The following is a 13,925-nucleotide window of genomic DNA, read 5'->3' on the forward strand; positions in this document are numbered from 1 at the left end:
AATACCAAAGGAGTCCAAAAAATCAATCTTAAACCAAAACCTCTGGTCTCATCCATTCCCCTCATTTTATAAATGAGGCCAAAACCAGACTAAGGAATATCAGAGGCCGGCTTGACACTGCAAACTCGGGTTTACTTCCTTCCACTACCACCCCCCCTCCCCCCATCCCCCTTTTAGCCACAAGTCTAGCTAGAAGCGGGGCGGCTGCAGGCGGTAACGTGACAGGGAAGTCCACGCCTTTGTTCCCCAGGGAGCAAAGAGTGTAGAAGGGGGAGGCTGGGAGGGAGAGAGGCAGGACTCTTAAGTTAAAAGCACGTGCGCGCCACTGCTGAGTCGCAGCCACATGGAGAAGGTACAGGAAGGTGGCGCTTTATTTTGTCCCAATTAAGTCCAACCTCCTTCCCTCCCCCTTTCAAACTCAGCGTTCTAAGGCCGAACTCTATTTCCCGTCAGTCTTGCGCTGTGCGCGGGCTTGTTCAACCTTCTTTCCCCTTTCTCACTCACCCCGCCCCTCGGGGTTGGACGCGGATCGATGATGCGCCTTGCCTGGCGCGGGACAGTGACGCCACCTTGGCTCACGACGGCGGCGGTCGCTGCAGCAGCAATAGGAGCAAAAGCGGCAGCGGCGGCAGCGGCGACGGCGGCGAGAAGACTACGACGACGGCGGCGGCGGCAGGGCGGGCGCCAGGCGCTGGGGGGGAGGGGCGGGCGGGAGGCGCAGGCAGCAGCGGCTGAGGCGGCGGGAGCAGCGGAAGGATCACCGCCCGGCGGTCGCGTTAGGCCCTAGCGGCGCCGGGAGCTGCGCGAGACTCGGGAGCCCGCGCGCGCGCCGGCTTCCCCCCGGAGATCTCCATAGAGACCGTGACACGCACAGAGGCGGGTGCCCGCGGGCGGGCAGGCGGGCGGGCTGCGGGGCCCGGAGCAGGCGCCGCCGCCCCTTCTCCTCCTCCTCCTTCTCCTTCCCCCCTTCTCTTCCTCCTCTTCCTCCTCCTCCCTCCCCCCCTCCCTTCTCCTCCTCCTCCCTCCCCCCCTCCCTTCTCCTCCTCCTCCCTCCTCCTTCCGCGCGCTCCCTCTCTCTCTCCCCCCTCGCCGGCCGGGCCTCGCGCTCCCTCTGGTGCCCGTGCCCCCGCGAGCGGGCCGGGCGGGCTCTTGGGCCGGGGCCGGGGGGTGGGGGGGCCGCTGAGGCCGCCGCCGCCGCCGCCGCCTCTCCCGCCCCTCCCCGCCCTCCCTCCTTCCCTTCCCCGCCCCGGAGCGGGAAGCGGCCGAGGCTCCGCCATGGCCTCGGGAGCTGGAGGAGGGGGCGGCGGCGGCAAGATCCGGACGCGGCGCTGCCATCAGGGCCCAACCAAGCCCTACCCGCGGGGACGGCAGCAGCAGCAGCAGCAGCAGCAGCAGGTAAGGAAGGGTTCAGGGCAGGCCAGGCCTGGGCCGCCCAGCGGCCGCGGCCTAGCTGAGCTCGGGGCTGGGGCGAGGGGCCACCGATTCCCACGTTGAGCTTCCCCAGCTTTACTCTGCCGCCACATAAACCGCTGGGCCCCCCCATCACCCTGAACCCACACACTGACCCCACCAACGCCATCCCCGCAACATTCTTCCTCCACTCCCCCTCGCCGCGTCAGCCTCCTCACACACACCTCCGCACATGTCATGACCATCGTAGCATCCACGCTGACCCCCCAACGCACAGTCCATTGTGTTTACCCCCTCCCCCCCACCGTGCTCCCCTCTTTCCGGTTTTCACACCAGGCACCCCCTACTGTTTTCCCCTCTTCCCCAGGACGCTTGTTTTCCCCAACACCCCCCCCCCCTCCCCCTTCCCTATATACCCTCTCCACTAGGACATTTCTGTCTTGTGCTACACACACACTCCCGCTGTGGCTCCCATTCCCCAATACGCTTCTGATTTCCTCTATTATGCCCTCCTCCACCATCACACAATACACACCCACTGTTCCCCATTTTTTTCCACGACACTTCAATCTTTTCTGATTTCATCCACCAAAGACACTTCCTACTGTGCCCCCATCTTCCCCAACAACACGCATAATTCTTCTCTTAACGCGCACTATCCTCCTCTCAATTATACTCTTTTTACTTAATCACCTATTCCCTCAACTTTGTCCTTAGAAGAAATGTTTTCTTCCCCAGCACACCACATTTGTTCCCTCATCTTCCTCAATACCCACCCAAATAGTTGCAAAACATCCTCAGCATAGCATGCCCACTATGTCCCCCATCTTCCCCAACACACATCTGTCTTCCTCTAGCTTCACCTAACATATCTCCAAACACATCTATCTTCCCTTACACACCTATTTTTCTCTTAAAACACATTTTACCCACACATATTCACTCACATTCCTAGTTTACTGATTCCCTGCACATTATATCTTTTTAGACACTACACACTCATTTTCCCATACACACCTATATCCCTTCACACATGCCCATCCATATCTTCCACTTCACATATGGCTCTTCCCTTACATCCTTACTTATGTCTACCCCTACACATATGCACACCTTCCCTCACATCTGCATGAGTGCCCACACATATACACCCACACCCACACAAGGCATGTATGGGGACCTCTGGAGCCAGGGATGCAATGAGCTCAGCAGGCTAGTGATGAAATGCATGTATTAGAGCTATGTCAGTCACTTTTTCTCCAGATACAGATCTATGTCTGGGGTTTTCTGAGTGAATAAAAGAATAGGGGTTGTATTTCCAGACTTTGCTTTTCTTTTTTGAGTAAAGGGAAAATGAGGGAAGTGGGGTGTTTGTAGAAAGAGACAAATAGTAAGGTGGGAAGTTAACTTGGGCTAATTATGTCTTTTGTCTTCCTGGATTAGAGAGGGATGTGTGTAGGAAAGGATTGAATACATTTGGTGGGAGGATAGCCCTAGTCCCACATTTCTTGGAAGTGATGGTTTTGTTTTATATGTTGGTTTTCTTTGCATTTCTGTCCCCATTCTTTTAAAAGTCCAGCTTGGATTGCGCTAGAACTATGGTCCACGTGGATTACCTTCTGGAGGAAAGATTGTAGTCACACTGGCTGCATTTTGAAAATCCCTCTTTTCTTATGTGTCCTATATGGGTTTTCTGTTGTTGTTGTTGTTGTTTTGGGGTAGGGGAGATTAAATTTGGCAATTCTCCAAAGGTGATCAGGGCATGTGGTTTTGATTTCCGGTATTCAGATTTTCATTTTGTTGAGGATATTCTAGAAGCTTGATTACTTTGCATGTGTGTGTTTGTTTTTTAGAGGACAAATAATATAACTACTATATATACAGTTGCCAATATTAGGCAACCTTTATAAAAGAAGATATTAAGTTAGCTAAGCTATCTTAAGAAATGACAGCCAGTTGATCCATAAAGAGTTACAAGATAAAATTCCTTTTTTTTTTTTAAGCCTGAGAGGAAGTTAATTAACTTGATTTAGTAAATAAGCTATTATTAATAGTGAGTTAACAACCTTTTTGCTACATTTGGTAGCACTACTTACCATTTAAATGATGTGAACATTGTATTAGATCCGCCTCATTCCAGAGTGCTTAAAAGTTTTCAAAGAAATTTACATACAGTGTTCACTTTGAATCTCTTAGGATAAGTACCAGAAGATGGTACATTTGATTTTTTTCTATTTTAGAGAAGAGAAAATTGAAGTTCAGAGGTTGTGACTTGCTGACTCCATCTAAGTTCACTACTGTATGCTATTTTTCTCAAATGATTTGGAATATTAAACCCCTATTAATACCATTTCTTATGATTGGGAAAATTATAGATTATTTTCCTCAACACGGGTTTGAAGAAATGAAAAATTGGGGGTATTACTAAATAGGATTCTATTTCTAATTATCATTGCTTCTTATTAAATATTCACAGGTCTTGGAATTCTTCTTAACCTCTAGTTTTTTCCCTTCAGGCGTTTACAGAAAATGCTTGATTGCCAAATATCTTTTGGAAAACCAATGTGCTTGGTCAGGGAATCTGAATTTTAATCCCCACTCAGAGGCCTCTTAACTCACAGTATAAGTATAGACAATTGAGCTTGTCTCCTTTTTTTGTAGACTAGGAAGGGGAATTATTGTGTTTTGATCAGAAGGACTGTTCGGTGAACAAAATAAAGATATGGGATTGAGAAAAATGATATGTGGATGAATAAAATTCATTAATTTGAATTAATATTAATCAGACTGTTTTAGGGAAGAAATGATGCTATTGTGATATCAATCTCAGATAGAAATAGAGACCACTAACCTCTTCATAAGGAACCCTGAGGTTCATATCCTGATTTAGAACATCAAATATATTTATATATTTTTAAAAATTGACACAACATAGTCAAATTACATAGGAATTATATTTTAATTTGAATGTTTTGGGCCTTGTGTTTGACATAGCCTCTGCTGTACAATACCAAAGGCTAAGATTTTTTAATAGTAAGTTTTGTCTTAAAATTGAAAAATCTCAATATGTTTATAGATTTATAAGATTCCAGAATTTATGATTATATAATGCCATTATTCAATTTTGTTATTTACTAATTTTTTGGGGGGGGAAGAAGGGGGGCTGAGGCAATTGGGGTTAAGTGACTTGCCCAGGATCACACAGCTAGGAAATGTTAAGTGTCTGAGATCACATTTGAATTAGGACTGGTGCTCTATCTACTTCGACACCTAATTGCTCCTATTACTATTTGTTAAAAAGAGGTCATATTCTTTTATTCTGACCAAAAAAACCTACCAATGTACCAACCTACATACATTGTACCAAATCTGAGTTTTGTTGCTCTTCATTGTGTTTGTTTTCCATAGTTGTTGTCAGTGAATATATTGACTTTGGGGGGGAGGGGGACTGCTTTGTTTTATATCATTTCATGTCTTTGATTTTATGTATTTGTCATAATGATATTCTTATATATTCATAAACAATTTATTTGATCAGTCCCCAGTTGTGTTAGACAGGTTTCTAATTTTTGTTATAAATAGTGCTGCTCTTAATATTTTAATCCATAAAACATCTTTTCTTTCATTAACCTAACCTTAAGATAATATTATTAATTGAATTGTTGAGTCTAAAAACTTTTGTTAAGGACATGTCAATGAAAATCATAATTCATGGGATTTCAGGACTATACCATGTAACAAACTATCCTAAAATAGATTAATTTAGCAAGTATATAGTCTTTTTGAAGAGTTATAGATTATAGGTTTAGCCAGAAGGGACAATTAGAGGCCATCTAGTCTAACTCTTCATTTTACAAAGTAGAAAATAGGTCTAGAGCAGTTTAGTGACTTGTTAAAAGGTCACATAGGCAGTAAGTGGCAAACCAGGTTTTGTGATATCAGATCAAGTACTCTTTCTACTGTACCAAATGACATCATTTTGAAATAAAGATTTTGATTACGAAATTAGTGTTGTACAAAGTAAAAGCTTGTAACCATTAACTAACAAAATGTGTGTGTATGTAATCAAATGACTTGCTATATAAAATCTTCTATGCATCCTCTTCTTCTCCCACCACTTCTTTTTGAATATAGAGATAATCTGAGTTTATGGAAAGAAACCTGGAGTTAGAATCAAGACCTATATTCACATCCTACAGAAGCTACTTAATAGCCCTATACTGACCCAAGTTAACAATGATTTCTTAATTATGTCCTCATTTGTAAAAATGTTAATTTGTCTATCTGCCTTTCAGAAGTTGTTTGGGGATGGAATATGACCATACATGCATGCATACATGTTTTCTAAAAAGCAATATATTAGCCAGTTTTACAGTTAGACGAAAATATGTAGTTGCTTAGTATTAAAATTTAGAGATTCCTAACTCAAAACTCAAGAGTGCAGAAAATGAACCACAAAGGAGTTAGTCTCCCCTCCTCTTTTAAATTATTTGATACTAGTATTGCTTTAAATAGATGCTGAATATTAATTGAAGAAAAGTCATACGTATGTTGATGAGGATTTTACCTTTAAATGAATATCAGTTTTACCCTAAATAGAACACCTGAAGATATTCCTGTTGGAATTTTTCAGATGTGTGAACTACCTGCACTGTTCTTTTAGGGCCAGCAACTGTGAATGTGTGGCAGCTGCTGCTGAGTCATCATGAATAGCAAGATGCTTCATGACATAGCATGATTTGTGGAATTTTTTACTCAGTGATGAAGTCTTAAGACTTAGGAATTTGGAGGTTCTAGGATAATGTGGGAAGTTAGTATATTGAGGGGAATTCAATCCCATTAAAAGATATGTTACTTATTTTCAACTATCCTATTGGTTTAGCCCAATGAATTTCATTCTTATGTTCAGTAGGCACAGCCCAACTCTTGTAGAGACATTTTTAATGTGCTTGTTGTAATTTTCTGTCTTTAAATCAAGTGAGAACTTCAGCCTCTTGCCTATCCCTACATATGGACCTTTTTCAGTTTGGTATTTTCTCCACTGCATTTATGTTGTTGTTACCAATTCTGTCTTTTAATTAAACTGAAATTCCCAATGATTGTCTTGGTTTGTTCATGAGTGGGACAAAGTAACTCACACTTTAGAAGCAGAGGTAAACAGTGACCTGGATGCAAGTTGGTAAACACTTTACTACAACTAACTTTTGACTACTTACACATAAAAGGTGATAGTGTTTTTTATTCCAGAAGTTCTTGTGATTTTTGTTGTTCTTTTCTATTTTCCAAGATCCTTTTGGTGCAAACTACCAGGTTCCAAAGGATCCAAACACCAGAACAGTTATCTCTGGATGCCAGGATACCAAACTATTTGATGATAGCTCCAGTATTTGATTTCATTTTATTGTTGCTCTGTTGATGCAGATAGATCTCAGTTCAGTTATACCTACCCATTCTGTATTATTAAATAAATCTACCCTTAAATTCCTTTTAGGAATGGGAAAGAGTATCTTCTTTAAAGTTCTTTTGACATTACTTAGACACCTATGCAACATCTCTGCTGTTTGTAAAAACTATTCATAGGTTTTCTAAAAGCTATTTCCTAAAGACCAATGTAAATGTGAATTGCAAACCAGAGCCCCTAAGAAACATGGAGGGAGGACCCTATTTCATGATGAAGGGTAAAATTTGAATTATTGCCATCCGTGTGGAGTGTTTCAAAAGTCTCATACCACTGCTTTTGAGACTTTTTGTTCTGGAAGTCTTTTCCTTCTTCACATATTTTGTGATTCTAGGATCCCACATATCTTCCTAAAAAAACTAAGCAATTAAGATGGCAGAATCTCCAAAGGTGGGTGGGTTATTATTCTTGTGATACTATGTATCTAAAACATTTGATATAGCTTCTATAAATAATACTAATTGATAAATATTATTTTTTCAGTTTCCTTCTCCAGAGTGAAAAGTTAAGTTGTTTTATAAAAGCAATACAGTATACTAGGTGGTGCAGTGAATAGAGCACCAGCCCTGAAGTCAGGAAGACCCAAGTTCAAACCTGGCCTCAGACACTTGACACTTCCTAGCTGTGTGACTCTGGGCAAGTCACTTAACACCAATTGCTTCAGGGGAAAAAAAAAAAGGCAATACAGTAAGAATTGAGAAAACCAAAACTTTTTAGTTCTTACTAAGACAACCCAATGTTCTTCTCAGTGAAATAATATCTTAAATTCTAGTTTTCATTTTCTTGGATGCTAGTGGTTGCTTGGGCAGGAATTGGTTTATCTAGATTACCTGGACCTAGTACCATGACTTATGAATAGGTGTCCAGTAATTAATTGCTTGAATTGGTGTCAGTGCTTACTTAGGGATAAATTAGAAGAGGTTGACATAAAATTGAACTGATTCTTAGCATTTAAACTACCTCTGGCCAAATTTGTTTTCTGAGGAGGAAAGAAAAGAAGATGTTGTACTGAGCAGGTGAAATTTTTGGATTATTTTCTAAATTAATTTGAGTTAGTTGTGTGTTCTGATTTTGTTTCTCTTAAAGCAGGGGTTGTGTTGGAGTTTAAAGTGGAGGATTCCAAAGCAACTCTTCCACTTAACAAATTCTATTCTAGGTTGGGAGTTTTAAAATATATCATACATCCTTCTTTAGCCTATTCTGTTCCTTCCAGCTAGAACAACTAGGTTATAATCTAGTGTTTCTTTTGTTAGAATACTAATTTACTTAATTTTGTGAGAGCTAATCATGAGCCCCAGGATGATTATTATTATTATTATTTTTTTTTTTTGGGGGGGGGAGAGTGGAAATTATAGTAATTCTTAGAAATTATCTCTTTCTAGAAAGGTTGCTGTGAAGGGTCCACACTAATGAAATTATAGATCCTTCAAATATATGTTATATATACACATGCAATGTCTGGGTGAAGCTCAAACACTTAAGTTACTTTTCGGCAAAAATACAAATAGTATTCTGAAAATGAACATGACTTTAAAAAGTGGAAAGGTATGTATGTATATAACATGTAAACATTTTAAATTAGAAATGCTTCACAAGTTAGCTTGAAGTGGGAAATTCTGATTATTTAGTATTTCTTTTAGAATTTGCTTTTAAACTTTTTACTTTAAAAAATATCTTAAAGATTTTAGAACTAAATTAGCCTTTTCTTATATAAATGTAAATGTTGAGAAACATTTGAAGCTCTAGTTTTTTAAGGCTTGTGATAAATGTGAGGGAAGACAAGCTGTAGGGAAGAAAAGGATATGATTAAAAATTCTTGGCATAAGGAGAGCTTCAAAAAAAGATAACCTGGGTGGAAGAGTAGGGGAGATTTATTTGAAGTGTAGAAGATAGTGAGAAGAGAAGGCTTAGAAAGGTCTGAGAGGAAACAAAGGAAGCAGGTAGGAGTCTATAGGCCTAGAGAACAAAGGCAGTAAGATGACTGGAAAGAAATTAGAGCAGCATTGAAGTCCAGGGCATACTGCCCCAGAACCGTAAGATGAAACTAGTATTTGATATGACAGATTGCCTGAATAAATGAAATTATTTGAAAAAAGAAATTTTGCACCAAAAAAGGATGCCATTTAGTGTAGATTAAAGCAAAGAAAAGGGAACCATGATGGTTTTCTTAAGTAGAAGGAAGCCAAGTGGAGAGAACTGATGGTGAACAGGGTAAGCTTTGTATTTAAATATTGGAGAATCTGAAAATAGTATCAATTACACCCAGGTTGTAAATTAGAAAGCAATTTAGAGGAAACTTTTATTTCTCATTTCTTATTACATTCTTAAAAGTTAATATTAGTCTTAAAAATATAAAGTACAAACAGAAGTAGAACATAGATTAGGGAGTTTCTATTTTATTGTTTTAAAATTATTAGTTACTTTTAAAATTCATTTTTTAATTTTTCAAGTAATAAGTATTTTTCCCCTTACTTTGTCTCTCCTACTCTTTATGCTCCAGTTAGGCAATTTAAAACAAAACAAAAAAATACTCCTCCAACAATTCTCTCAATACATATCTATAGTTTTATCAAAGCATTCCCACATTAACTGTCTGACAGTGTCTTTCTTAAAGTTAAATGACTTTATTTTTAAGTAATTACCAATTTATTTTCATTAAATAGTACCAAGAAGAGGACCTAAATACTGGCATTTTTGTGGAAAGATTATTCCATTCCTAGAATATATGCTGATAAATATTTTAATTTTCTCTAAGAAAGTTCTGAAATAGTTAAAACTTTCGACAATTTAGGTGTGCTTTGTAAATCACTGGCATTTAAATAAAGTTATTAAATGTTTCATATAGTAAAAATGAAAACATTTCAGTGATATTGTATTTCATATTAGAGTCACTAGCAAATCTTAAGGAAATTAAATTATTCATGTGTTCCTTTTTAAGAGATAGATGTATTCATTCCTCAAGGTGCTCTTTTTCTTTGATATGGTACTTTGTCATTACTTGTCTTATACAGTTTTTATTTTATAAAATATGATGTAGTTATTTGTATATCTAGCTTATATGCTATTTTAGATTTTAAACTCCTTGAGGATACCATTTTTGTTTTGTTCATGTGTATCCCTGGCACCAAGCTGTGATTTTATTTTAGTAGGTACTTAATACTTGTTGAATGATTGTTTCCGACTGGTACAGAACAGAAAACATTGAATTTGGAATGAGAATATAGACATTTCCTAGTTATGTGACAATGGACATAATGCCTTGTATGTATATTAGTATATCTCAATTTTAATAAGGAAAGTATTTATAAATCTAAAAGCATTATATGAATGTAAACCATATGTTAATTAAGTCAATTCATAAGCATTTATAATCAGTCTCTTCCTCTCCACACGCGTCAAGCATTTTGCCATGGTCTGTAGATTACAGATTGAGGATCTGTTTAATTTTTAACACTATTTAAGAACTGGCATTTAAGTTTATAAAGTAATTTACTAGTCTTCTTTGAACAGAAGTCTTGTGAAGTAGGTACAGTGCATAATATTTTCATTTTATATATTAAGAAAATTGAGGCTTATGTTAAGAGACTTTGCATATATAACTACATAGTTGAGAATTTTAAAGAGCAAGATTTGAACTGAGGTTTCCTGATTCCAAGTCCAGCATTATAGCCATTCTACTATATGATACTGGTATCCTATACTTAAAAATCTTGAACCCTTGGGCAGAATTTGTGAAGCTAATAGTTCACTTGTGGTGCTCAACTTATTTACTTGAGTTCTCCCATAGATTAAAGCTAGTAAGTATTGATTAATAAACATTTGTTGGTCTATATTTCCAACTGAATGATTCTGTTAGCCTTTTGAAGGAAAACAGTCCATCACTTGAAGCAAATGGATTTTTGAACTTTAAAATCTTCCTAATTATGACTAATATCATAGTGTAATTATCTAATGTGAGCTTTCCTTTAAATAATTGTATTATATATTTTAAGTATTTTATTTTTGCCAATTATATATAAAAACAATTTTAACATTAATTTTTAAAAATTATTATAGCTTTTTATTTACAAGATATATCCATGGGTAATTTTTCAGCATTGATAATTGCAAAACCTTTTGTTCCAATTTTTCCCCTTCTCCCCCAACCCCCGCCCCCAGTTGGCAAGTTGACCAATACATGTTAAATATGTTAAAGTGTGTATTAACATAAATTTTTAAGATTTTTGAGTTTCAACTTAACTTTTCCTCCTTCCTTGAAACAGCAAGCAATTTGATAAGTTATATGTGTGTAATCATGCAAAACATACCTCTGTATTAGTCATATTGTGAAAGGAGACATATTCCAAAAAAAGTCCCCAAACAAACCCTAAAAAATCCCCCCACAATAAAAATAAAGTGAAAAATAGTATCCTTCAGTCTGCATCCAGACTCCATCACTTCTTTCTCTGAATATGTATAGCATATTTCATGAGTCCTTTGGAATTGTCTTAGATCATTGTATTGCTGAAAATAGCTAAGTTGTTCACTGTTAATCATTGTATAATATCAGTGTTGTTGTGTACAGTGTTTTGGTTCTGCTTTCTTCACTTTGCATCAGTTTGTGTAAGTCTTTCTGGGATTTTCTGAAATCAACCTGATCATCATTTCTTCTTTTTTTTTTTTTTTAATTTAAAAATTTTAATAGTATTTTTTTCTTAATACATGCAAAGATAGTTTTCAACATTCACCTTTACAAAACTTTGTGTTTCAAATTTTTCTCCATTCCTTCCCCCTTCCCAAGAGAGCAGACAATCCAAAATAGTTTAAATACTGTCAATTTTTCTAAATTTATTTCCATATTCATCATGCTGTGCAAGAAAAATTGAATCAAAACACAAGAAAGAAAGAAAAAAACAAGCAGGCAACAGCAACAACAACAAAACATGAAAATACTATGTTTCAATCCATATTCAATCTTCATAGTATTCTCTCTCTGAATGTATATGGCTCTTTCCATCACAAGTACATTAGAATTGCCTTGAATCATCTCATTGTTGAAAAGAGCCAAGTCCATCACAGTTGATCATCATATAATCTTGTAACTCTATATTCTCTTGGTTCTTTTCACTTAACATCATTTCATGTAAGTCTTTTCAGGCTTTTCTGACATCATTCTGCTCATTATTTCTTATAGAATAATAATATTACATTCACATACCATAACTTATTCAGCCATTCTCCAACTGATTCCTACTACAAAAAGGACTGATACAAATATTTTTGTACATGTGTCTTTTCCCCACTTTTATAATTCTTTTTAGGGTACAGATACAATAAAGACTGCTGGATTAAAGAGTATGCACAGTTTGATAATTCCACATTGCTCTCTGGAAAGGTTGGATTATTTCACAATTCCACCAGCAATGTGTTAGTACCCCAGTTTCTCTACATCCTCTACATTTATCATTATATTTTTTTGTCATCTTAGCCAATCTGAGAAGTATGAAGTGGTACCTCAGAATTGTCTTAATTTGCATTTCTCTGATCAATAGTGAATAGAGTGAAATAGAGAAATATTTTTTTATATGACTAGAAATGGTTTTAATTTCTTCATCTGAAAATTGTTTGTTCATCTCCTTTGACCATTTACAATTGGAGAATTACTTGTATCCTTATAAATTTATATATATATATTTGAGAAATGAGGCCTATATTAGAAATACTTCCTGTAAAAATGGTTCTCTGACTTTCTGCTTTCCTTCTGATCTTGATTATGCTGGTTTTGTTTGTGCAAAATCTTTTAAATTTAATATGATTAAAATTAGCCATTTTACATTTAGTAATGCTCTCTGTTTCTTTGGCATAAATGTTTCCCTTTTCCAATAGATCTGACACGTAAACTATTCCTTGCTCTCCTAGTTTGTTTGTTATCACTCTTTAATTTCTTTGATATTCTTTGCCTTTTGTTCTTTTAGATGAATTTTATTGTTATATTTTCTTTCTCCATAAAACACATTTTGGTAGTTTGGTTGGTATGGCACTGGAAAAAGTATAAATTAATTTAGGTACAATTGTTCTTTTTATTAATTCAGCCTACCCATGGACAAGTGATACTTTTCTAGTTGTTTATATCTGCCTTTATTTTTGTGAAGTGTTTTATAATTGTGTTCATGTAAATTATGGGTTTGTCTTGGCACTTTTAAGTATTTTATATTGTCTTTATTTTAAATGGAATTTCTCAATCTCTTATTCTTGGACTTTGCTGGAAATGTGGAGAAATGCTGGTGGTTTATATGGATTCATTTTATATTTTGCTAAAGTTGTTAATAATTTTAAGCAGTGTTTTTGGTTAATTGTCTAGGATTTTCTAAATATATCATTCTCAGTATATGATAAGTATATTAATGTCATCAGCAGAGTGATTGTTTTGTTTCCTCATTGCCTGTTCTAATTCCTTCAATTTCTTCATCTTTTCTTATTGTTAATGCCTAATATTTCTAGTACAATATTCAATAATAGTGGGGGTGATGTGTATCCTTATTTTGCCCTTGATCTTATTGGAAAGGCTTCTAGGTTATCCCCAAAATTACCTGTGTTGTTTTGTGTTTAAGTGTTTAAATGCCTTGGCAAGCTTTTCATTTCTTGGTCCACTGACTTTTCATTGCTAGAAGTTCTGGAATTTTACACATCTATTAAATTTGAGAGTCTTATACACTTATTGAGCCACAATATTCACTATGACAGATATTTCTCCTGTCGTAAAATTTATTGAAGATGATAAAGATTAATTCTTTAAATTTTATTTTCTTCTATTTCTTGAGTTGCTTATTTAGCTATTCCTTCCTTCTTCCTTTTTAGGGTTAAGTAATTATATGATAGAATAATTATTTTTACCTTATTTCTAAATCTGATTTTTTTGTGTACAAGATAACTATATAAATATGTATACATAGATTGTATTTAATATATACTTTAGCATATTTAACGTATACTGAATTACCTGCCATCTAGGGGAGGAGGTAGAGAGAAGGAGGGGAAAAATTACCTATGTTGAACAGTTTTGCATTTGTGAAGCCAT

At 37.0% G+C, this 13,925-nt stretch overlaps 1 protein-coding gene across 1 annotated transcript in view; it reads left to right on the forward strand.

Moving 5' to 3' along the window:
• Nucleotides 1–1,198: 1,198 nt before the first annotated feature.
• The window catches only part of NUP153 (nucleoporin 153), a 71,981-nt gene continuing 59,254 nt past the window's right edge, over nucleotides 1,199–13,925 (forward strand). The window contains exon 1 of the mRNA XM_051970641.1: nucleotides 1,199–1,395. Coding sequence (XP_051826601.1) covers nucleotides 1,276–1,395 — 120 coding nt within the window. The 5' untranslated portion in view covers nucleotides 1,199–1,275. The remainder of the gene's footprint in view (nucleotides 1,396–13,925) is intronic.

The sequence above is a fragment of the Antechinus flavipes genome, chromosome 1 (assembly GCF_016432865.1).
Source record: "Antechinus flavipes isolate AdamAnt ecotype Samford, QLD, Australia chromosome 1, AdamAnt_v2, whole genome shotgun sequence".
NCBI classification, from domain to species: domain Eukaryota; kingdom Metazoa; phylum Chordata; class Mammalia; order Dasyuromorphia; family Dasyuridae; genus Antechinus; species Antechinus flavipes.